This window comes from Photinus pyralis, unplaced genomic scaffold (assembly GCF_008802855.1).
Source record: "Photinus pyralis isolate 1611_PpyrPB1 unplaced genomic scaffold, Ppyr1.3 Ppyr1.4_LG3a, whole genome shotgun sequence".
NCBI lineage: Eukaryota > Metazoa > Arthropoda > Insecta > Coleoptera > Lampyridae > Photinus > Photinus pyralis.
In genome coordinates this window covers 21,734,826-21,757,771 of record NW_022170509.1, presented here as the reverse complement: position 1 = coordinate 21,757,771, position 22,946 = coordinate 21,734,826, and the positions used below count along the sequence as shown (strand labels likewise).

The window sequence follows — 22,946 nt, the reverse complement described above, 5'->3', positions numbered from 1 at the left end:
GTAAGGAGACACGAGGAGACACTTGACTGAATCTAATCTTTAGTACCTGCTTTAATGTTATAGTTTTAATATTTGGCTCGTGAAGTATAAATTGAAAGTATTAATAAATTAAGTGGTATATTTTGTTAACTATTTCCAGTAAATTTTGATTACAAAAAATCATTGAGATTTTGTTGTACTCAAAAATTTGTTTCGTTCCATAATGGAACATGTTTAAATCATATATATTTATATCATATTTATTCAGAGAGTTTTGTACCTCTATCTTTTATAGTTTCATAATAAAAATTACACGTGTGCATGTGCATTAATTACATTTTTGCACTCTGCAAAAGTCTGCTATGAAATGAAAGAAGGCCTGGTTTTTTGCATTCAATAAATTCAAGGTGAATTTATTTCATTCCTGCGACACTTCATATGGGTAATGTTTAAAAATGGATCAGAAGGCATGAAGTTAGAATGCTGAGGGGGAATAAGTAGTACCTACTGCTCCAGCGTTCAACTCGTAGGTTTGATCATAATGCACAGATGGTGAGATGTGCCAGTATTTTTAGATGGACAGGGTTTTAACGATAATTCTATGTACATATATATATTGACCCGACATGGTATGTGTACAGAAGCATAGAGCAGTATTTATCTATGACAGAAGTAAAGATTCTAAAAATAATTGCAATTAACATATAATCATTCAAGAGTAAAACAAAACAAAACATTCTAAGAAAGTTAATCGCAATCGCACAGTTCTCATTTCCAGGAAGCTAGGGGTATTTGTTGCGCTAATAAAAGACCACAATTTTCAAGCGGACCGGTATAAACCTTGTGTGAACAATACGAAGGTTGAGGTCCCTAAATAAAGTTCGGACGCGCGACGAAGACGTGAAGCAAATGAAGTTCATTGCAAAGTAGCGTATGTATTATATATATTTATTATAAATTTTCATATGAGCGGCATGTCAGTGTTTTCCATCTAAGTTAATTTCGTTTTACAATTATGCAAACTAAAAATATAAAATAATAATAATAATAATATATATTGTGCAGACATGTTGATACATTTACACTCGTCATTAGATAAAGAACACACTAGCATATAATACAACAAACATAATAAAAAAAACATATATAACACAGAATGACTGATACAATTACGAACCACTCCAACAGAAGTCGTTAAACTCATCAAATGAGAAAAAAGGGTGTTGAATAAACAATTTTTTTAGCGTAATTCTAAAATCTGAGAGGGGTAGCGATCTAATCTTCGGAGGAACTATATTAAATAAAGATTGCGATTATATTATATAGTTATATTCGCACAAAATAAAATATTCTATCCGTGCATTATGTGATCCAAGTCACACCGAAGCTGATGAACTGTTTTTATCTCTGTAGTAACTGATCCAATATCAGCAAAGATGCACCTCGACATCAGGAAACCGGAAGTCGTGTAAATCCAGGAAGGGACTCCTTCGATCTGGGCGGAAAGTATCTATCTCCATATTTCGAACAATTGTCCATTCTTATCAACTTCATATACCAGGAATACGAGCCTTGGCCAAGGGGAATCCTGAATCCGGATGATTTCTATGGTAGTCGATGGGACTACAATCTAAGCCGAATTCAGAGGTAAACATTTTTGTTACTGTGTTGTATTTCAATCACCGTGAACTAGATATCGTAAGTAGGGTATCGAAACAATTCCAGTGTCTTGTTAAATAATTACGTTTTTTAAATTGGGTTAAATTTAAAGGATCTAAGCGTAAATTTTCAATTAGGTAACAAAGTCCTATTTTATTTATGTCAAAGAATACAAGAAAATTAGTTTTGGTGCCAGTAAGAGTGAAAAGCTAAAGATCTAAATTGTACTACTCACTTGAGCTAGTCGGTGCAACCCTTGTTTTGATGAATTTTAAAGCAAACAGTTTAAATTAAGAAAACACGAAAAACAGTAAACCACTTCGTTTCTAACCTTTGTAAAGATGCTACTAAGTATATATTTTATATTACATTATTGTATTTGTCTTTCCAAATAGTTTCTGGCGTTTCTCCTGTTATATTAGTCCGTTTTTGATTGTGGTAAGGATTGGATATTTTGAGCCACACTTTCCTCGGAAGTCGTCTGTATCAATAGACCAAATCATAGCACCGCCCAAATCCCGCTGTTTAACGTATGTCACCTACAAGCATTATGCTATATAAACTTCCTGTACGTTTCCTTGCAAGAGAAACTGACTTTAATATTAACTGATCGTGTTCCATCATAACTAACCCATTGGTTCCCTTTATACGCGTACGGAATCTTTTGAGCATCATGCCATACAACAACCCATTGATTTGTTAACAATTTCAGACACATCTAAAATTTAAGTAAGTATATGGTAAATGTACATAAAACTATTCAAAGCAACAAACTTCATTATAACCAATTATCCCGGCTTCTTGTGTGAATGGACCTGGGGCTCCAGGTTGGGAAGTTGGAGCTCCTATTCCATTTAATTGCGAATTTGTAAGCGTAAATGTTCTTCCGTAAACGGGAATACCCATGACCAATTTTGATGAGGGTGCTCCATTTGCAATCCACGCATCGATGCATTGAGACTGAAGTTCATACACTAAACAAAAGTTGAACCATAAACGCTGACTCTTACCACAGAAAGCCCAGAAGAAGAAAATAATGGTGCGTTGGCACCAGTGACTCCATCCCATGAGCCATGTAGATCATATGTCATAACGTTAATAAAATCCAAATCACTACAAGCTTGAAATGATGTATTTTGTCAATAATTGACACATTATGTTTACCGAATCAGTGCGGATACATTATAGGACGTTGCTATTTGACTTGGAGTAGCACCAGCTGCGATAGAAAGCAGGCGTCCATTCCCTAGCGCTTGGCGAAATTCTCTGACCAGTGTTACAAAGTTGGCCTATAATCCAAATATTAGTGCACTATCAATATAGCTTCCACACCTTATCCTGAGGAACGCCACCTCTTTGTGCTGGGTACTCCCAATCGATATCAAAGCCATCGAAGCCATATTTATTCATCAGATTAATTGCACTTGTAATGAAGTTGCTTCTTAAAGAAGTATTTCCGGCCATTTTAGAATAATTTACTGATCCTTCCTTCCAACCCCCTACCGCCAATAGCGTTTTCAAATTTGGATTTTTTGATTTCATTGCATTAAATCGACGAAACCCTCCTAAAGTTTAGTATTATACGATTCAACCAAAATTGTTTAATCTTACCATTGTCAACGTCGTTCCACGGGTCTAAAATTTTTATTGAGCCTGATGTTTGGTTAATTCCAACAAAAGCGTAGATCGCGTGAGTACAAAGAAAGGGATTTATGTCTTCTATTTTAAACGATCCATCTCCTGGGCGATATACTGACCAACTCTCATAATAGCACACAATCTTCCTTGCTAAAAACGAGCGTGGGATCGAGATGTGTAGTTGAATTGCATATTACCTACCAGAAATTATTTTAAAACTCACGGCTAAAAAGCAAAACACGAGTGTCTTCGAATACATAATTTAAATATGCGAAGAGGCTCGGGAATTGCTGGAAGTTTCACATCGCAGTCTGTTAAATACCCATGGCTCCTGTTGTGAGCCGTATGGTAATGGCTGTAAATTTTAACGCGTTTCAGATAACGAGCAATTTATTGCAAAGCTGACATGCTTAGTGTTTTCACAAAAATAATTTCAAGAATTATGTCAAATTAATTTGCGAGTTGTGTAAATTTCATTCCTATTATCTTAATCAAAATTTCCTAGCGACTTTTTTGGTTTCCAAATAGAAAATTATGTGAGAAGAGGTTGAAGGTCGTTGGAATTTGTGAGAGCTTTCCTAAGGCCTCCAGAGCTATCAGCGGGAAAGAAATGGCATGCACTGACTGCACCTTGCTCTTTAAGCTCTGAGTTAGTACCTACCACCAATATATAGATCAAATTAAATAAAGTTCCTCGAGTTGAAATAAACACAAAAGGAATAAATAAAACCAATATGAAATATGTAAAACAAACGGATATAGTGTTGAGATGGGAGTATATCAAGGTGAACAGCCTTACCGGTGAAATAAATAAATAGGTATACGCATAAATCGTCACTGTTTACACTTTCGGCGTTTACGGTCTTTTAGTTAAGGATTGAGGGACACGAGGAGCGGGCAAATTTCCCATAATTCCTTGCGACAAGGTCGGTGAAGCAGGAAGACGTTTTAAACATTAGTTCATAACTTGTTAGGCTGCAGAGGTTATCTAAAATATGTTTCTTAGCGCCGATAATAACAGTTGAGGATCTGCTTGCAATATCCTAAGATGTTCTACAGAACAGAGTCTTGAGAGAAGATTTTTTCCTAACAATAGGGACCACCAAAAACTGCATTAGAGTGTGTCTCCCATACAAATAATGCAATTAGAGTCCAGAAATGGATTGTGACTCAAAACAGAGGAGGGGGGAATCAAGAGTAATTTTGTGCAGTTTTTACGAGAGCACGAAAGTAACCTTTGTGCGCGCATGACGTTATATATCTTTGCCGTTCTACCACATGGCATTCGGGTTAGAGAGCAAGTGGGCATCAATTATTAAATTTCAAAATCAAAATAAGCCAGAATAAAGGACATCATGTCAAACAATGCCATGGAATGGTCTTGGTAGTCTCCTGCGATTATGTACGCGAGTTCGAACTGCTCTTCCACCTGAGCAAACCATAGGGCACCGCCCCTCGATGCATCTCTGCCCTAATCGACCTAATGTTCTAACTCCTGCTGATGATGCGCCTGCAGCTTCAACGATTGCTTTAGCATCAACGTGTAACTTTCCAAAGCAAAGGTTATAATTGTTTGTATGATTCGGTTGACAGAAATCCCTTTAATTTTAATAGAACTTTACAGTGGCGTATTTACGGGGATATATCCCCCCCAGAAGAATTGAGTTATCATCATAGCTATTAGGTATTTAGGTAATACTCCGCTATCCGCTCCGCCCACTTTAAAATAAAGGCAATAATATATAGGTATATATAGAGAGCAATTTTGGTTTTGGTTAAAGTCTAAAGTCACTAAAATCTAAATATTCTGTAGTATTCAGTATTCACTATTCAGTGAGTGATCAGTGTTGGTAGTCAACGATTTGGCTATTCGGCATCGATCGGCAATTCGCTACATTGATTTGATGCCCAAAATAACAAATAGGTATCAGGTACTTAGTACTGCTACTTAGGTGAGGTACCTGCGTCCTGCCTTTCACGAAGTGACAAAAATAAGAATTTTAAATTTTAAAAACAGGAATTTTTTTTTGCCCATAACTTTTGATTGAGACGTCTAATCGAAAAAGTACGAATCGTTTTGGATTCTACGCACCCAAATTAATAAGAAAAAGTTTTTTCCCGAAAAATTTTGGTGCAGTCGATTTTTGGGAAAAAAGGAAGGTAATAACTGCCTTTTTTTTTGCCCAGAAAAAAAAATTGTCTCAGATCGACCCGGAAAAAACAATTTTCTTATAGAATGTGGCATGTAGAATCCATAATTCCAAACAGTTCCAAGATCGGACTACTAGATCAAAAGTTACAGCCCTTTGAATTTTTTGTCGAAATTGGTTTCTNNCCCCCCCCCCCCCCCCCTTCTAGTACGCACTGGGTGACTGTATGTGCCACGAACTTGTTTAATCCCCCCCCTCCCCCAGAATACATTTCTACGTACGCCACTGGATCTTTACTGATGGTTGCGAGATTATGGCGTTTATTGTTCCAACATTTATGTCGGCGATCTATTATGAGCAATGCACCTACTCGCAGAACTTGTTATAAAGGTTCAATTTATGGGAGGATAGATATTCTTGGATCAACAGGATGTCTTGCACGAAGCAGCGTTTGTTCGGGGTTACCACTTTGGGGAACGTATAGTTCAACGTTATTAAAACCCAATTCTTTTATTGTTCAGTTATATTTTCGCACATCTCAAAATGTATTTTTTCTCGATGTTTGTCTACGTCTATCCTGGCAACCGTCCACAATCTCCGTGAAAAGGAAGTCATCTAATGAATGGAAGCTGAAAGCTAATCTTAGAGGTTGAATATTAATTATAAAATTACAATAGTACCACTATTATTATGTTTAGGCTTGATAGTAATTTATGGGTCCAATACTCTTATCTAAATTGTATGCTTCGATTATGTTGCATATTAGCATATTTATACTTGCTTCACTCAAGTGAGCATCTAAGTTGTATCAATGAAATTGCGTAGGCATACATTAAAAAAATCGTTGGTAGTGGGTAGTACTTTTTCTTTGCAGTAAAAAAACGAGTGTAGCAGAGCAGTTGTAATTCTCAACAAACACTTCGAAAATTAGCCAATGCATTTTTTATGCCAGCCAAAATTGTTTAATACCGTCCTGTACGCGGAGAGAATTAATATATTAACGCTACATAAAGGCTACTATTGTGTGCGTGTGGCGGCGGCGAGTTCAAAGGAGCGGTTCCTTGTTTGATGTTGGACAATTACAAGTTGGCCTTGAAGCGAAGATTCCCCTCACCTCCGGGTAATCCTTGCTAAATGCTATTGGTCAGTCTTTGTTGTCCGTCTATATTATACAGGTACGGTAGAGCAAACCATCACACTAGGTACATATTTCCGTAAAGTATGTACTTCACGTACACTATCCACATCAACCGCTGCACTCGCTAAAAAATATTCTCCACATTTCTCTTGCCAAACAAATTTTTAAATATTTTATTTTATTCGTCGACTCAAAAAAAGATCAAAGCGCCGACATCTTCAAAGACATTCAAAATGTGATATTTGTATTTAGAATAGATGCACGACTTCGTAGTGGATTTCGTAATAGCTAGCTAACGGTGAAGGGGGATCGTTAGGGAAGACCGAGCACGCAGCGTCCAACAGGATGTTTCTGACCTTCTCTAAACTAGATAATAGAGTAGTAGAATAATAGAGAAGTGAGCGAGACCAACTTCTGTTTTCTTTGTTTCATTTTTCATCGCCGCTCTGCGTATCAATCTCCTTTTTAATAAACTCGCGCCAAATTTTTTACATACCGACACCGAAAATTACTTTTTACGCATTTCATTAGCATAAAGTATGTATATGTCGCAGCCGTTTAATGAAATTGGACATTTCATGAAAAGTCTAGTCCGAGGCCTAGTCATTTAGTGAAACGCTGAAAATTTGTACGTGTGGGGTATTTTCCCTTCCCCTTCTAGATCGATAAGGATACCATTTATCGATCTCTAATGGGAAGGGAAACCAATCGCTTGGTCTTGGAAAGTAAACTGTTCCACAGTTTCATATAAATGACTAGACTTTTCATGAAATGTCCAATTTCATTAAACGGCTGCGACATATATAAAACGTAAATTCTCGATGTTAATTCGACCATTTATGCAAATTTCGGTAGTCACCACGGTTAATTAGATATAATTATAGCGTCTTAATATGACAGTTCCAGTGGGTAGAGGCTAAGATCGATTTCAGTAAATCAGGGTTATTTTTTTAGAAATGAAATTGAAAGCATTGATTTTCGAATAGAACGGACCACGGAATAAATTATTCAATGCTTAAAAACCAAAAATGGTCTAAAACGAGGGCGCACTTTTCTAGAATCTATCTGGCGTTTATAATAAAATTTGAGGTAGATTTCTATCTATATCTTACCTATTGTAATGGTACCAGTATATTTAATATCATTTCCAAGAAACACTCATAATATCTTGGTCAAGTTCGTGAATCAGAAAATTCCTCCATATTAGAACAAAATGACCTACGGAGCCGAAAGGGATTTTTTTAAATCGATCCTGATTAATATGAGTAGAAATGTTGGGCCGCCTAATACTTTTGACCTTGTTTTTAAATAGGGCATAGGTAGTGGATATAATAAGCAGATCATGAAAAATCCAGTACCGATTGTATGGAAATCGGTTTCCAGGTTCCAGATAACCCAGTTTGAAGATGTCTTAATGCTATCTTTCACTCTCATAACGAAAACTGATTTTGTGTACACCAATTTTCCAATGGATCCCACAACCTGGTAGGTACTCATTTAGAGCGTACCCAGCAATATACAATTATTTAGGTTTTGCGTCTTATCCCTGAACTGTTATCAACCTGACCATCAGCGACATAAACAAAACAAAACATTATGTACTGTATCAGGCTTTTTCAGCTGAACTGGACTTTCTCTTCACATTTGTTAAAGAAATTTGCGCCAATAGTCATTGTATGTACGAGCAATTTTCTTATCTTTTGTGAGCTACGCTTTGGTCATTGGAGCAGTTGAACTGTTTTTTTCCTTGTTACGAAAGTTACAGTTTGAACATTTTTCATCATGACGATCACTAGAACACTTGAAATTTTGATCCTGCAATTCCCCATTCAACACTTTTGCCCGCACAAATTGAAAATCAAGATTTTTACCAGTAATTATTTCTATTGCAGCGACTAACTACTTATGGGTACCTAGTCTAAACATTCCTGTCGACGGATTAACTTATGAAATTGAATTGATTTTGCATCGTGTCTACATCAAATTTCGTCATTAGAAACTGAGGTCATGCCTTTCCTTTCGAATACAGACATAATGTAGGTACCTTACTCGTTTTGCTCAAATATTCTCGGCGATTACAACTGGCATATTCCTGGTTACTCTGACTGGCCGAAAGATTATGTTCTGCAAGAAGCAGCATAATTCTGTAATTCCACTTATTGCCTAATCCGGTATTTTTCGTCTTCCAAGTTCACCTTGGTTTCTGTAGGTATACAAACCAACAAGACCGTTTCTTAGAAAAATGCGCGCAGTACTTAAATAAACTAATTAAACGGAGACTGGGCCAATAACCTGTAGAGATATTTGTATTGAATCACGTATTGAATGTAAACGTTCTAAGAGCAGTATATTTTTATTGACGATCTTAAAATCCAGAACGTGTAATGGATAATTTTGCAATAGATAGTTTATTTGTTTTTTATTTATTATCCCTCTCTTATTCTGAGCCCTCAACAGGCTTGCGCCCATCAATTACACAGGGGCCCGCATAATGCGTGATGCACTCTGATACAGGAATTAGTTTTAAAGTAAAATAAAACGTGAGATTTTCTATCCAAATAAATAGCAATAAGTTATCAATTCATTACTGTATGCTTAACATAACACTATAGTTATTAAAATATCGCGGTAAGAGGTTAGAGGTACCTATTCGTTTTTGTTTTAGTAACGTAAAAATGAACTCCAAAATAGAGTTCATGTGTTATTGCTATTTATGTTGTTTGTTATTGTTACTGACGTGTCCTATACATTTTTATATGTCTACAGGAAATAAAGATTATTATTATTATTATTATTATTGTTACGTACATTGAACTTGAAAATGTTGCAGTTTTACATTAATAACCCTTAGAATTATCATAATTTTAAACTATATAAATATTTTTTATCTTTCTCAGTTATCTTCTTCATGAAGTTAAGTATTGAAAATGTTGATAATAATGGCAACACGTATACATTAGGTACATGTTGTTACTATTAGTATTTAAACACACACTTACTATATTTAATTTGCCTTTATTTTTCTTCGCTAAAGCTGCCCTGCATATTTTCGACCCTGGGGTCGATAGTTATTATCATTTTTACCCCCTGCAATACGTAGTACAAGAGAGATCTACAAATGAACTCCCATTTAATGACAGAATCTCGTTTCCTAGGAACCAAGATCTCAATGATCGTCAGTCCGTCTGTCTGTGCACTCAATTCCTGTCAAACCACAAAGTCCGAAAGCAAGTAAAGTTAATTCTTAGGCGAAAGATGAATAGTTGAAAAGCTTTTGAAAATGTGCTTATATTTAATTTATTAATCAATTGAATTGTTCTGCTACCAAATTACGCAAACTGTTTAATCAATAGTTAAGTATATTATGACGTACGTCAGAAATAACATAATCCGTTTTTAGATCGAAAAAATCGGTCGCGTGAGTGGAAAGATCAGCATTTGCAGAAATTGACCACCATCTTGAATGCTGAAGTGCCTGTTCTCATTTCGAGGGACCAACGTCGATAGTCGTGTTCAGCAGGTACCAATTAGTACAAAAAACCTTGTCAAATATTGTCTGAAATGCCCCTATAGGACTCGGAAGCTTTGAAAAGCGAACCAGTCTATTAGGAGTATACCTAATACCCTCTGTACGTTCCAGAAAAGGTTCAAGTTTTCGGGAGGAAGAACTGAACTGGAACTGGAACACATTCTATATAATTCTTCACAATTCGTTTTGGCTGAAAGGTAGCTTTGATAATGACCTTTCAACTTGGAGATCATAGGTACCTAATTAAATTAAAGATGTAATTAGTGTAGATGAGTGCAGGGCAGTTACCTACATATTTTCTTGTACCTCTTGACCAATACTTCATGCTGGTTCATCTTTAGGTGCGTATAGTATTTGAGGAGGATATATACTTTGTATCTATTAATCGAACGAAGACTGAAACGAAGAGCTATCGCTGTTGGTAGTATCTGGATGCATTATAATTGTGTATAAACTATAGTAAGATTTCAGATTAATTAATTTTTACAATTTGGGGCTGCGATAATTATTGTAAAAAAATTGTGCGCAACTGCGGCTCTTTTGATATTGTTCCCAAGAGGGTCCCCACGTGTCTGTAGCCCTCGTAACAAAAATGTGAAAAGCACATCGCCCCGCTGCGTATATCCCTTAAAGAAATCCCTCGTAAAGCGACGCTCCAGTCGAACACTGAAATTGCGCACTCCTTAGTGCCTCTCTGATGGGAGGCTGTAAAGATGGGAAACACGAAACTGTATTGCGTACGATTGCCTAGTTGACATTAAATTGGAAACGGTACGGGAGAAAGATGCTTTTGTGTCCACGATATTGAATTAAAATAAGTAAGAAATGTTGTCGGCGTTTCTGAAAAGTGTTGACTGGCTTGTTGTAATTCACGCGCACATCTTAACGAAGGAAGGCTGTTGCACCTGGTTGCTTCGCTTTTAGTTCAATTCGTTCAATGGAGATACTTGTATCGTAATCGTCGTAGATTCGTGAAGTGCGATACAAATAAAACAAAACAGTATGTCCTTATTAATCGTCGTCTAATTGCACATTTGCAGTTCTTCGCAATTTCCGCAGCGTTCGCGCGTTCTATAAAAATTAAGTGAAAGTTTTAGTTCCGCATTTTTAAGATGCGATTTAGTGAAAAATTCTTGCCAGAGTGAGGATAGTTTTTGATTTACAATTACATACTGTAATGAACAGTTGGACGTCTAGCTGTAATTCTGCTCATATGGCCAGTAATCTCATGAGATGGTGGAGGAGTAAATTTTATAAGGGTTACAAACCCTTTACAGGTGAGAAACATAAACAATCGTCGCGACTCCGCGAACGTTATAAATATACTTAACAAAAATATCCCAGCTATCTCAGATATTTATTACCGTTAAATAATAAAGTAGATATTAGATTTTTTTATAAAAGCTTTTTATATTTCGCTCCTCCTTTTGTATTATGCCGCCGGTATGTGTTACGTATTTTGCTCAATTTAAACTTTGATTTCCCGCTACTAGCGAGTCAATTTTGAATGGCCATTATATAATTTTCTAGTCCGCGTTCCATCGGTTTAAAACCTTTCATTGACCACTTTTGTTGTTATTGTAACGTCGTTGCTATGAACGAAAAAATGTTAGCAGCACTTGGCAGCGTGCCGATTGCTGTTCACAGAATCGCCGGGGATGTTGACAAGCATGAGATCTTTTGGGTTTAGCGCGGTAGTGAAATTTCTCTCGGAAATACACACCTGGTGAACGTTGAATTGTTAGAAAATAGGAAGACGGGCTTGCTGTAAAAAGAGCAAGACGAGAACTGCTAATTTGGCTACCTGCCCCCATGCCCTTAGTTTTAATAGCGCGCTATTTTCCTTTTCCTGTATGTGCAGACGTTTTTATTTAATTAATTGAACTTTTTTTATAGTAGTTGTACTGCTTCCGATGCATTTGATGAGTGAAATTTTGAATATTGAAATCGAGTTTTAAACTAAGTTAATTATTTAATAATTATTATTACTATTAAGTTAAGCTTTCAATGTGTTATTTAAGAAATTAATAAATAAACGTAAATACCTAAACCTGTTGATTGTAAATTCTAATAAAACTGAAAATGAGTAACGAAGATAGGTAATTTCATAACCATTCATATGGTGAGCATATATGAGACCTCGTAGGAGACTATAATATACCGTATGTTAACTAATCTAGGTTCACTCACTTTTGAAGTTGCGGCATCTCGGGTGGCGTGAATCTAAAATTCAGGTGGAAGGTATGAGTAAAAACGAATTGAATGCTCGAGATAAGTATTTTGCTGTCACTTCCGGTTTGACCGTAAGTAGCCTCAAGTTTCGAAATTTAAATGGCACACCCTGTATTTTTACATTTTTCGATTTCACAGATATTTTTACACTGTATACCGTATACGTCGTTTTCAGTAATTTATACGAGGTTTATCGGAAAAATATTTTTATTTTATTCTTTAATTTAGGCGGCCGTTATTGCATCAAATCGTCCTTATAAGTGGTACTTAAAACGAAGTTTTGCAGTTGGGCATACACTACACCACTTCCGTAGGTACGAAAATGTGTTTGTATTGTAATAATAAATACCCTCGTAACGAGCCTCGTAAATACCGAATACCGAGCCGAATACTTACAAAATACCCAGTTTAAGATCAATTAGATCCAGCCCCGGATCCAGCATCATATCTTAAATTATTATGTTAAAGATCTCCATGTCGTTATTCTTTTATTCAACGTGTAGGATTATTAGGAAGAAATAAACGAATTATTATTAACGAATTGTCGCTCTCAAGGAACGTGTTCTACGAGAGGTCATCCACCAAGCAAAATACATGTACACCAATTGCCAATTCGGCAGTACCTATTTAGCATTTTATTGCCAAAAATGCTTGTACTGCTCTCGTAATGCTTAATGCATATGTAAATATAATGCTTTTATAATGCCTATAGTGCTCGATCACTGCCTCTCTGTGTAATTCCTGTAATGCCTAATTACTGTTGATGGGTCCAATATGTACAGGAGTAGTGTAGATGTGCAAAAAAATTATCAAAGTCCTCGTGTGAGATCGAAGGGACTTCAGCGCATTTTTGTGTGGCAGAGCAGTATTCTATTAGCCACTTTCGACTCAACCATCAATAACAGATCTTGTCGAAGGCTACTACATTCACTAACCGTTTCCCACTTTCCGCGTGCACCCGCAATTCGCTTTTAAAGTTAAAATCGGGTCGGGGGATACCACATTCCCTTTGACGGTAGCCACTTCCGACGTCCCGTTCACCCGCAATTCGCTTCTATTGGCGACACGAGAAAGAGAGACAGCGATTCGAGATTTACGAAACGTTAAACCGCGTGAGTTCGCAACGGAAGGTAAAAGACGCCCGAAGTTGACTACTTCTCGAAGACGCGCGCGCGCCTCACAAAAGGTCGTTAATTTCGCCCCTAGGACAAAAAACAAAATTCCGCAGGAGTTGTGCGCGTTTACAACATCTTTCCGACGACACCAATTTGAAAAGAATCGGACCAAAACTGTAGTAGAAGATAGGAAAAAACTGAAAAACCTTCACGTTAGTATACTAAGCTCGAGGATGACGCCCAGATGTCGCCAACCCCACATCATGTAGCCATGTCCCTAAGGTTGACAAATTTCACGGCCTTGTAGATACACGTACACCCGTTGCCTTTCTACAAAAGTTCTTCTACGCGCCCACATTTGCCTTTCTACAAGAGTTCTTCTACGCGCCCACATTTGCAGCCAGCCAGCCAGCCAGCCAGCCAGCCAGCCAAAGTGAGATTAAAAGCTACTTTTTACAAATAAATTTGCTAAAAATATGAGAATTCTGCACTTTATGACAAAATTATGGAACGGAAAATACCGTTCCCGCAGAACTATAGGCCCGATAATAAACGCCTTATGAACCATTTCCGGAACTACTTCCACACATACTTGTTAACATTTTTAAATGTGGAATCCTCTCGCCCTTCTGCCTTGTCTCAACAACTGTAATTAACTATTTCCCCGAGGGGTATTTCCGAGGGTATTTCACTGTTGGTAAGGTACGTGTATAAACGAGTGTATAAATTTTAGACAGTACACACGCTGGAAGGCACTGGCAGCACCGAGCAGTACCCGAGGCAGTACCAGGTAATGCATTTACAGTATATGGTTTACACTGGCAAGACTGAGCAGTACCATAAATCACATTGAAATTTTACTATCGGACAGTTTGTAATTTATCAATTTGATCTTGTCTACTAGGCAGTAATAATTTTAATTATGCAGGGTTGGTCATAAAGGGGTTGCAGTATCAATTCTTATTTGAAATCATGCAAAGGAATACTTAAATTAAATATAAGTTCCTCGATAAGTTCCCAACTAATGAGAAAATAAGCAAATCTCTTGTATGGATCCACTTTAATAATTAAGTGCCATTCAATGCAATTAATTTCTCTAGTTCGGTTACTTTAAGGATATTATGAGTACTATTATATAAACATCCTCTGCAAATTCTTAAAGATAACCGACGCCGACCAATACTTGATACAGTTCAAAACAAGTACAAATTGTGTGTGCAGATAGAGCGCATTAAAAAGACTAAGTGTTTATGTTTATAATACATTAATTTCCTTAAAAAAATAGTTCTGATCCAATATTTAGCTTTCGTTAATTTCTCGCCTCCCAAATGTTGCCCAAGGTTTCTCTATGACAGGACTTTGGGACTTTGTGTTTTATTTTAGGATGTTTTGTATCTATAGTGCAAATTCCTCTCTTCTTCCTTTTGGCGGTTTCGATTGATGTTCAAATAACTAATATTTGACAAATTATTGCCACTCCCACTTTGCTTTGTAAAAAAGTGAGTTGTACACTTAATATCCCATCTTCCATTATTGCCCATAAAAGCATCAGGTTTTCAGATACTAGTCATTAACAAATTTGGCGATGTACCAGGTGTCCTATTTCCACGAGGAAAATTGTACCTCAGACGGCAATGATCGTTAATAATGCGGTTTATGTTGATCTTGATATCAATAGTAATCGTAATCGCTGGAGCTGAGAATGTGGGTTTTTTGGAGCATTCGAAATCGATTTGTGCGCTAGTTGACCAAGTTTTAAACTCGACCTAAAATTATCATTGAAAACAAATAGCGTCATGCAAATGAAGAAATTGATTAGTATCGTGGCATATGCGATCATAAATAATTCAGCATCAATGATCGTATTTTATAAATAAACAAAGTGCTATATTAATAAACGTTTATATTGATATACGGTTTGACCTTCTGACACGTTTCCAAGAATGACTTGATCAATGGACTTATTTAAAAAAATTCAACGTTTTACGCAAAAATACTTTTAAGTAGTACTAAGTTATTTTTCCGCCTTAGACCTTAATCTAAGTATATTTTAATCCTCGCCGGGGTCATTATTCATGTGATATAAATCAGCTTCCAACACCCTTTGTTCTTGTCGGAGATTTTAATTCTCACAACACTGTTTGGGGCTCTACCTCAAATCACAGATTTAAATATACTAAATCTGTGCTCAAATGATGCTCGAGGCAAAGAGTTATTGAATCTCGTTGAAAATAAAAATTTAAGCTTGCTAAATGACCACTCACCTACGTTCTTCAATGTTAGGTCAGGAACATTTGATTCAATCGATGTATCAGTATGCTCACCAGCTATACATACTAATTTAAAATGGGAGGTAGAAAATGATTTATATCATAGTGACCACTTTCCCATAGTTATTACAGTCCGAGGTCAAAACGCTGCCATTAAAACAATAGCCAAGTACAAAATTAATCTAGCAAACTGGGAACGGTTTACACAACAGCTCGTCCCCCCTAGTCAGGATAATTTAACTCTTAAAGCTCTTACCTCCTCCATTATAAATGCTGCTGAAGCTAGCATCCCAAAATCAAAACCTGGCAAAATAAGAAAGATGGTTCCATGGTGGTCATCTGACATTAAAGCAAAAATCTCGTTAAAGAAAAAAGTCTTGAATAAATTTTGTCGGAATCCCACAATGGATAATCTTATAGAATTTAAGAAACAAAGATCACAGTGTCGCCGAGCAATACTGGAGGCACAGAGAAACTCATGGCAACAGTACGTGTCCACAATGACACCGGAAACTACCAGTAGTGAAGTGTGGAGGAAAGTGGGAGCTATATCTGGTAAAATCAGTTTCAATTACCCGACGTTTCTGCGAAACGCTGATGGCAATATTATAAATGATCTGCAAGAAATAACTAACATTATTGCTGATCAATTCTACAAGGTTAGTAGCTCCTCTAACTATCCTCCCACCTTTTTGGACACTAAACCTGAAAAAGAATCTTCGTATATCAATTTTAACACAGAAGAAAATTTAGATTACAACTCACCTTTTACTCTGGAAGAATTGCAGACTGCACTCCGTAGTACCAAGTCATGCTCACCAGGTCATGATGGTATCCATAACCAGATGCTTCGTCACTGTACCTCTGAAATGCAACAAAGAATATTAAATTTCTTTAATAATTGCTGGAATGAACATACTTACCCCTCGGAATGGAAACAGGCAGTCATCGTCCCTATACCGAAACCAGGAAAAGATCCGCTACTGGCACAGAGTTATCGCCCTATTAGTTTGACATCTTGCTTGGGCAAACTGCTCGAGAAAATGGTTAATGTGCGGTTGCAAACACTTCTTGAAAACTACAATGTGTACGTACCTTATCAAACTGGTTTTCGGAGGGGACGGTCAACGACTGACCATCTTGTCAGACTTACTGACAGAATTCTAAGGGCGTTTGACAGTGGCGAACACCTGGTTGGGGTATTCTTTGATATTAAAGGCGCATTTGATATGACTTGGAGATATGGAATACTCCAAAAACTCTTTAAGTATCATATACGCGGTAACCTACCAAAATTTATCAAATCCTTTTTAGAAAACAGAACATTCGTTGTCAGGGTGGGCGACGCCTATTCAGAGGTACAGGTGTTAGAGAATGGGGTGCCGCAGGGATCAACACTAAGCTGTTCCCTATTTGGCATTGCCATTAATGAAATAGCAATGGGTGTCACCGAGGAAATAGATAAATACCTGTACGTTGACGATCTGATGATCTGCTGTTCTGGTAAAACAATCGGTGCCATAACCCGTAAATTACAAATGGCAATAAATAAAATATGGGAAAATGCAAGCGCTGTCGGATTTGTGTTGTCGGAAGAGAAGACTAAGGCCACTCACTTCTGTCGACTTCGTAAACCTCACTACGACCCAGTCCTGTTTATGAATGATCGAATTATAAGTGTACCCCAAGAGGTCAAGTTCCTGGGGTTAACATTTGACCGTGAATTAAGATGGTCTAGACACCTGCAAAACATTGTTACCACAAGTAGGAGGTTACTGAACATAATCAGAGTTTTAGCTCATAATAAATGGGGTGCGCATGCTAAGACTCTACTTAACATATACAGAGCATTGATTCTATCAAAAATTGATTATGGTAGCCCTGTCTACCTCACATGCGGTAACAACACTTTATTAGGAGCACTAGATAAAATCCAGAACCTTGCAATAAGGTATTCTCTTGGAGCATACCCAACAACTCCTGTCGCCTCACTTCACGTGGAAGCAAACATTCTTCCTTTAACTCTTCGCCGAAAGCAGATTCTGGTCAACTATTATCTTAAAGTGTCTCTAGATAAACAGTCACCCGAACCATCACTTGCTTACAAATGAGATCACAAATGCTCGTCTAAATAGATGTAGAACGATAGGAGAAAGAGCTAGAGAAGAACTGAGACACTTAGAACTCCATGAAGCAAATTTTGCAGATTTGTCTAAAATAGTTCGAGGCAGGCTTGTAAAAGCTCAAATAAATGAGCGTTGGAGTGACCAGTGGAGGGCATCTGACACATTCTTGAAGAGGGTCAAGCCCAGCCTAGGACCACTGTTTCTTATTAATACGAATCGTTCCGCTTTGATAAAACTATATAGACTCCGGCTTGGCCATACTGCCTTGACACATGGTTTTTTGTTGGCCGGTGAAGATCGTCCTCATTGCGTAAGGTGTGATGTAAACCTAACACCGGAGCATATAGTTTGTGTTTGTCCAGAATACCAAGATGCGCGTAACTTCTATCAAATAGGTGACATATGGGAAGAAAATTTTAGCACTGTACATAAATGCTCAGACGTACTGCGATTTCTAAGCACCATAAATGTGATAAGTAAACTGTGATAAAATGTTTGTAATATGTCCTATGACTGTACGTTTGAGCTGAAAATCTGTGATATATATGTAACTAGTATGCATCTTAAAACTGTGATATCTTGGCTGCTATAAGTAGGAAATAGATCGGCAAATGGCCTTAGAAGCCGAAGCCTCGGGTGGGGTTTTAGTGGGTATGTCCAAATAATGGGAGAGTCCCACACTACTCCAGACCTCCATCTGGAACTAAAAAAAAAAAAAAAATAATTGTTTGCCCTCCACCAAGTCACATTTTTAAAAAGCAGATTGGCACCAGATTATTTTGATACCCAATGATTAACATATAGGGGACAGTGAAATACAGTAGAATCCTGAATCATACCCAGATCCTACGCGAGAAGAAACATTTTGCCGAAGTTTGACAGGTTTTTTTCAAACTTAACCATTGAAAAATGTTGTTTTCTAATCGAATTTCTGAGTCTGTGTAGGTGGGATTAGCCCGATTAAAAATATAAATATTTGTAAACAAAAGGCAAAAAACTTTCACATGTGAATGCCATAAATAGGGAACCATATTAGAAATGTTAGGCAACGGTGATCAAACTCGGGGTTGTGCGTTCTTTTCTTTGAAAAACTGATAATTTTTTTATTTGCAGTGGGAACTAACGTAGAACCACCCGTATCTGATTCAGAGGAATTGTTGGGAATAAGAAGTAACGATTGCCGCATTTCATGTACCACACCACCCCTAGCTCCTCCTCATTCCAGCACTACATCTTTACCAATCATTTCTGATTTACAACCGCCACCCGAAGAGAATGGAGCACATCGTCTAAATTTACAGGTTTGTTTCAAATTGCGTTATGAAGGTTCGCACGAATATACGCATTTTAATAGGAATTCTCGTGCAACGTTTCTCTCGAGGAAGCACCAGGTCCAAAACTGCAAGATAGACAAGAATTTTCATTCACTCTTTACGACTTTGATGGTCATGGAAAAATAACTAAAGATGTAAGTAGCATAATATAAATTCATTATGGATAATTAACGCACGCCTAGTTTTACTAATTGTAACAATTTTAGAAATAGATGTGAAAAATGAAACTAGTAATTAAGTTATTAGTTCACTTACATTAAACTTTGATCAAAAACAGCCTCGAGTGTAGGAAACTTTAAACAATTATAGCCCTAATAGGTTTTAATTTTAATGTAAATGATTACTTGCATTTCACATCTGTGATATACAAACGTAATTTTTTTTGTTTAAGGATATTTCCGGTCTAGTAACTACAATATATGAAGCTCTCGGATCATCGATAAAGGTGCCGCACTGTGGAAGTAAAACAATTAAAGTCAAATTAACTGTTTCCCCTGACCTACGGAAACATGTCAGTACATCTGTTACAAACAATCAGCCTACTGTTGAGGATAAAGCGCTAGACAAGAAACTAAATCTGAATGTTACTATAAAAAGTGAAGCAAATGAGAAGAAAATTAACAAAAGTCTTGAGAATCGGAAACACTATTGCTGTAGGAAGTTAAATGAAGAGTTTGAACCAGCAGTTGACAATTCGGACGATCATTCCGATCTGTGCAGTAGAATATCTACAGATGCTGTGGAAATGGAGGACGGCTGTGATGGCTCCGAAGAGTACGTTTGTAAGGGCACACCTGAGCAAAATCACACTAAAACTACGGCCTCAGATGATGTCAAAAAACATTGCAAAAGTTTTTTACACACAAAGAAAGTCAAGAAAAGAAACATTCAAAAACATGATGAGCTTGAACTACAAACGAATATGGATAGTAGTAACTCAAGTTTTTATATGAGCAGGTAAGTTATTGTTTTAAGTATCACTTGTTCCAAAGACAACATTTCAGAAAACTCGGCAATGATCACAGTAATGTTGAGAATAATCAGTCGCCCCAACAAGACTTTAAACATCATCGACATCGTCACAATAAATCGGGGCACTCAGACAATACTCCTCTTCATTGTTTAGCTAACGTAGACCCCACACATTTTTACGTTGATTTAATGGCATTGCAGAATAACACTCAAATATCTAACGGCGATTGCCATTATGACAAATTAGTGGATGCAGTGATGTGCGTTTCAAATAAAAAACTGTACGACTGTTATAAAAAACATAATATGAAAAACTGTGATGTTTCTTCTAATGCTCCATTTCACTGTCGGCTATTAGAAGGTAAAACGAATAGTACAAAACATGTAAATAAACCTATTAAAAAACAAATGAAAAAACAAAGTGACATTGAAACTACACCAAAACAGAGCGTAAGAAAATTGCCCCGTGTTGTAGTGGGTCATACTTCATCTCCGCATCATTTGCGACATCGAAATCGGCAAGAAGACCAAGCCAGGGCGATGGCACAGGTTGTTCGATGGTTGGAACAAGAGTTTTCAAATAACCTTTACACTAATATTGGAGAGGATAAGACTAAAATGGGTAATTGCGAAGAAACAGGCGCCAAACAGCACTCTTGTGGGACGATGAAGAATCACAACAACTGCTCAGAATATCACGAGTACCGCCACGTTCACGAACACATCCACCACCACTATCATCACTATCAGGAATCCTCAGTGGTATAGCAGTTAATCAATTTATATTTGTTACTTATCTCATAGCAATTAAACCAAATATTATTTGGCCACGTTTAATTACAAAACAGAAGTGCCTCGATATTGAAACTATTTTTATAAATATATATATGTATACAGATTTATTTTCCTAATCAATTTTTATGTGGTGCAGATCACGTCGGTATATACATGGTAATGTAGCCACATTTTTCGAGTTGAAACATTATAAAAGCGCGGTAGTATTTATGCAATGTTCCATAATCTTTAATTTATGTGAACTAGCTTTTTAATTGATTTGTAGACGACTCCTTTAATTGTTAGTTTCCATATTTTGAGTTGTATTTGTAGTAAACCTACAATTTTACTACAAATCACGTTCTCAGTAAAATTTTCATTCTGAATATGCCCCGAGTTGGGTCCTCTTTTTTGACTTTATTTTTATTATCAATTGTACAATATTTGAAAATGTGTTACGAATCCAAAATTTAATTTGCTCATCCCGTCCTCTTCCGCCTGTTCAAAATTGCAGCGGTACTTTAATTTTTTTTTTCATTTATCTTCGCAAACTACATAGGCACAAGCGCCAAGTTTGATCATATTTTTTCTCATTTGAAATTGTATAAAGCTACAGATCATAATATTTATATTAAATGAAAAATTATAAACATATTGAAATGTTTAGTGAACATGTCGGGTTATTTCAAAGTTTTTTAGATTATTTATTGTGTAAGGACAACATTTAGAACTCGAGGTTAGATAAATCTGAAACTTCTTATATACCCAATGATACTATTATACGCCAGTTCAATTTAACTTTGATTAATTTCATATTATAAAAAGTTTGATGATTAATTTATGGATGTTTCACATAATATGATGTGGTTTACTAGTAGAACCCTTCCGAATATGTTGCCAAATCTAAAATTGAGATAAGTTTAAATGTTTTGTATACTTTGCCCTGATTAAGGGTTGTAGTTTGGAATTTACTCTGGTGTTTGATAACTCGAACCAACCTAACTTTAAATGAGGCATTTAGGCTTAGTGAAATTTCAATTTGCTGTAAGACAGCACTTCAAGGATAATTAATTGATCGTGAAACGGTTTAATTTGATTCTTAGGATATTTGTTATACCAATATGTTACCTATACAGACGAATTTATTTATAATTTACTAATTTCTTTTCACTAATTTTGTACCTATGTTATATTACAATCTTGCCATAATTATGTAAGTACTTAACCTTCCTCAATTGTACAGAGAAAAGTGTATTTATTTAGTATGGATCCGTCCTGTATATTCAATTGTATTATAATTTAGACAATAACAAAATAGACTGTGCACATTGTATATAGTTGGCATACTTTACATATTTTGTAAAACTAGTCTGCCAAACTTGTAATAAAATATGCGAAAATTATTTTGTTATTATCGTAACAGGGCTCTGTATAAATTATGTACGCCTAAATTTTAATATTCACTTTTAAAAAAAATTATATTTCTAAAAACACTTTTAATTTAAAGGTGTACAGCTTTTTGACAACACAACTTTGGCGTTTTCTGTATTGTTAGTTAATCATCATACTCCTTATTTAGAAATATATTTTTAAAGTATTTAAACGTACTACCTCTATTACTAATACGTAGCGTAATAATATGTGATGAATGTGTGAAGTTTTTGTATTGTAGTGGTTTTTGTAATGTTGCACACGATTACTCAATTATATTTTGTAATTTTAATATGAATTTTATTTGAACAAAGATGTATAGATTTCGGTAAGCTTTCACAGACCTGTCTCTTTGTAAACATTTTTGCAGGTCCATTGAAAGCTAAAAAATGTTTGCCTTTGAGGAAAAATGTTTCTTACTTTTTTGTTTCTTGTGCGATTAACAAAGAGTTCCTGATATGAAGGAAAGGATGAGGCCTGTCAGAATAAAATGGCATAAAGGTGAAATCTAATATAGGAAACCATGGTTACGATTCCCAAAAGGTGATTGCTATTATGTCTGTAGCACCATCTTTCCATAACATATTGCGGACGTAAGG

The 22,946-nt window shown here is 36.3% G+C and overlaps 2 protein-coding genes across 5 annotated transcripts; one reads left to right on the top strand and one right to left on the bottom strand.

Moving 5' to 3' along the window:
* Positions 1-1,528: 1,528 nt before the first annotated feature.
* On the top strand, positions 1,529-22,623 carry LOC116165264 (protein naked cuticle). Of its 2 annotated transcripts, XM_031479551.1 has the most exons (7): positions 1,529-1,626; positions 9,965-10,084; positions 10,138-11,370; positions 18,950-19,137; positions 19,191-19,304; positions 19,562-20,127; positions 20,175-22,623. In XM_031479551.1, the coding sequence occupies exons 3-7, from the start codon at positions 11,271-11,273 to the stop codon at positions 20,908-20,910; spliced, it is 1,704 nt and encodes a 567-aa protein (XP_031335411.1). In that variant the 5' UTR covers positions 1,529-1,626; positions 9,965-10,084; positions 10,138-11,270; the 3' UTR covers positions 20,911-22,623. The 2 variants fall into 2 exon arrangements, with proteins under 2 accessions (XP_031335411.1, XP_031335409.1); XM_031479549.1 differs by having other exon boundaries at positions 9,965-11,370.
* LOC116165265 (acidic mammalian chitinase-like) lies at positions 1,536-4,426 on the bottom strand. Of its 3 annotated transcripts, XR_004144117.1 has the most exons (10): positions 4,076-4,426; positions 3,478-3,631; positions 3,250-3,426; positions 2,971-3,203; positions 2,803-2,927; positions 2,649-2,751; positions 2,413-2,598; positions 2,234-2,356; positions 1,874-2,177; positions 1,536-1,609 (listed from the first exon to the last, which is right to left on the bottom strand). XR_004144117.1 is itself a non-coding variant. In XM_031479552.1 (9 exons), exons 2-9 carry the CDS (start codon positions 3,533-3,535, stop codon positions 2,052-2,054), a joined length of 1,131 nt encoding a protein of 376 aa, XP_031335412.1. In that variant the 5' UTR covers positions 3,536-3,631; positions 4,076-4,426; the 3' UTR covers positions 1,620-2,051. The 3 variants fall into 3 exon arrangements, 2 of the variants coding, with proteins under 2 accessions (XP_031335412.1, XP_031335413.1); XM_031479552.1 differs by lacking the exon at positions 1,536-1,609 and having other exon boundaries at positions 1,620-2,177; XM_031479553.1 differs by lacking the exons at positions 1,536-1,609; positions 4,076-4,426 and adding an exon at positions 3,938-3,980 and having other exon boundaries at positions 1,620-2,177.
* Positions 22,624-22,946: the final 323 nt, after the last annotated feature.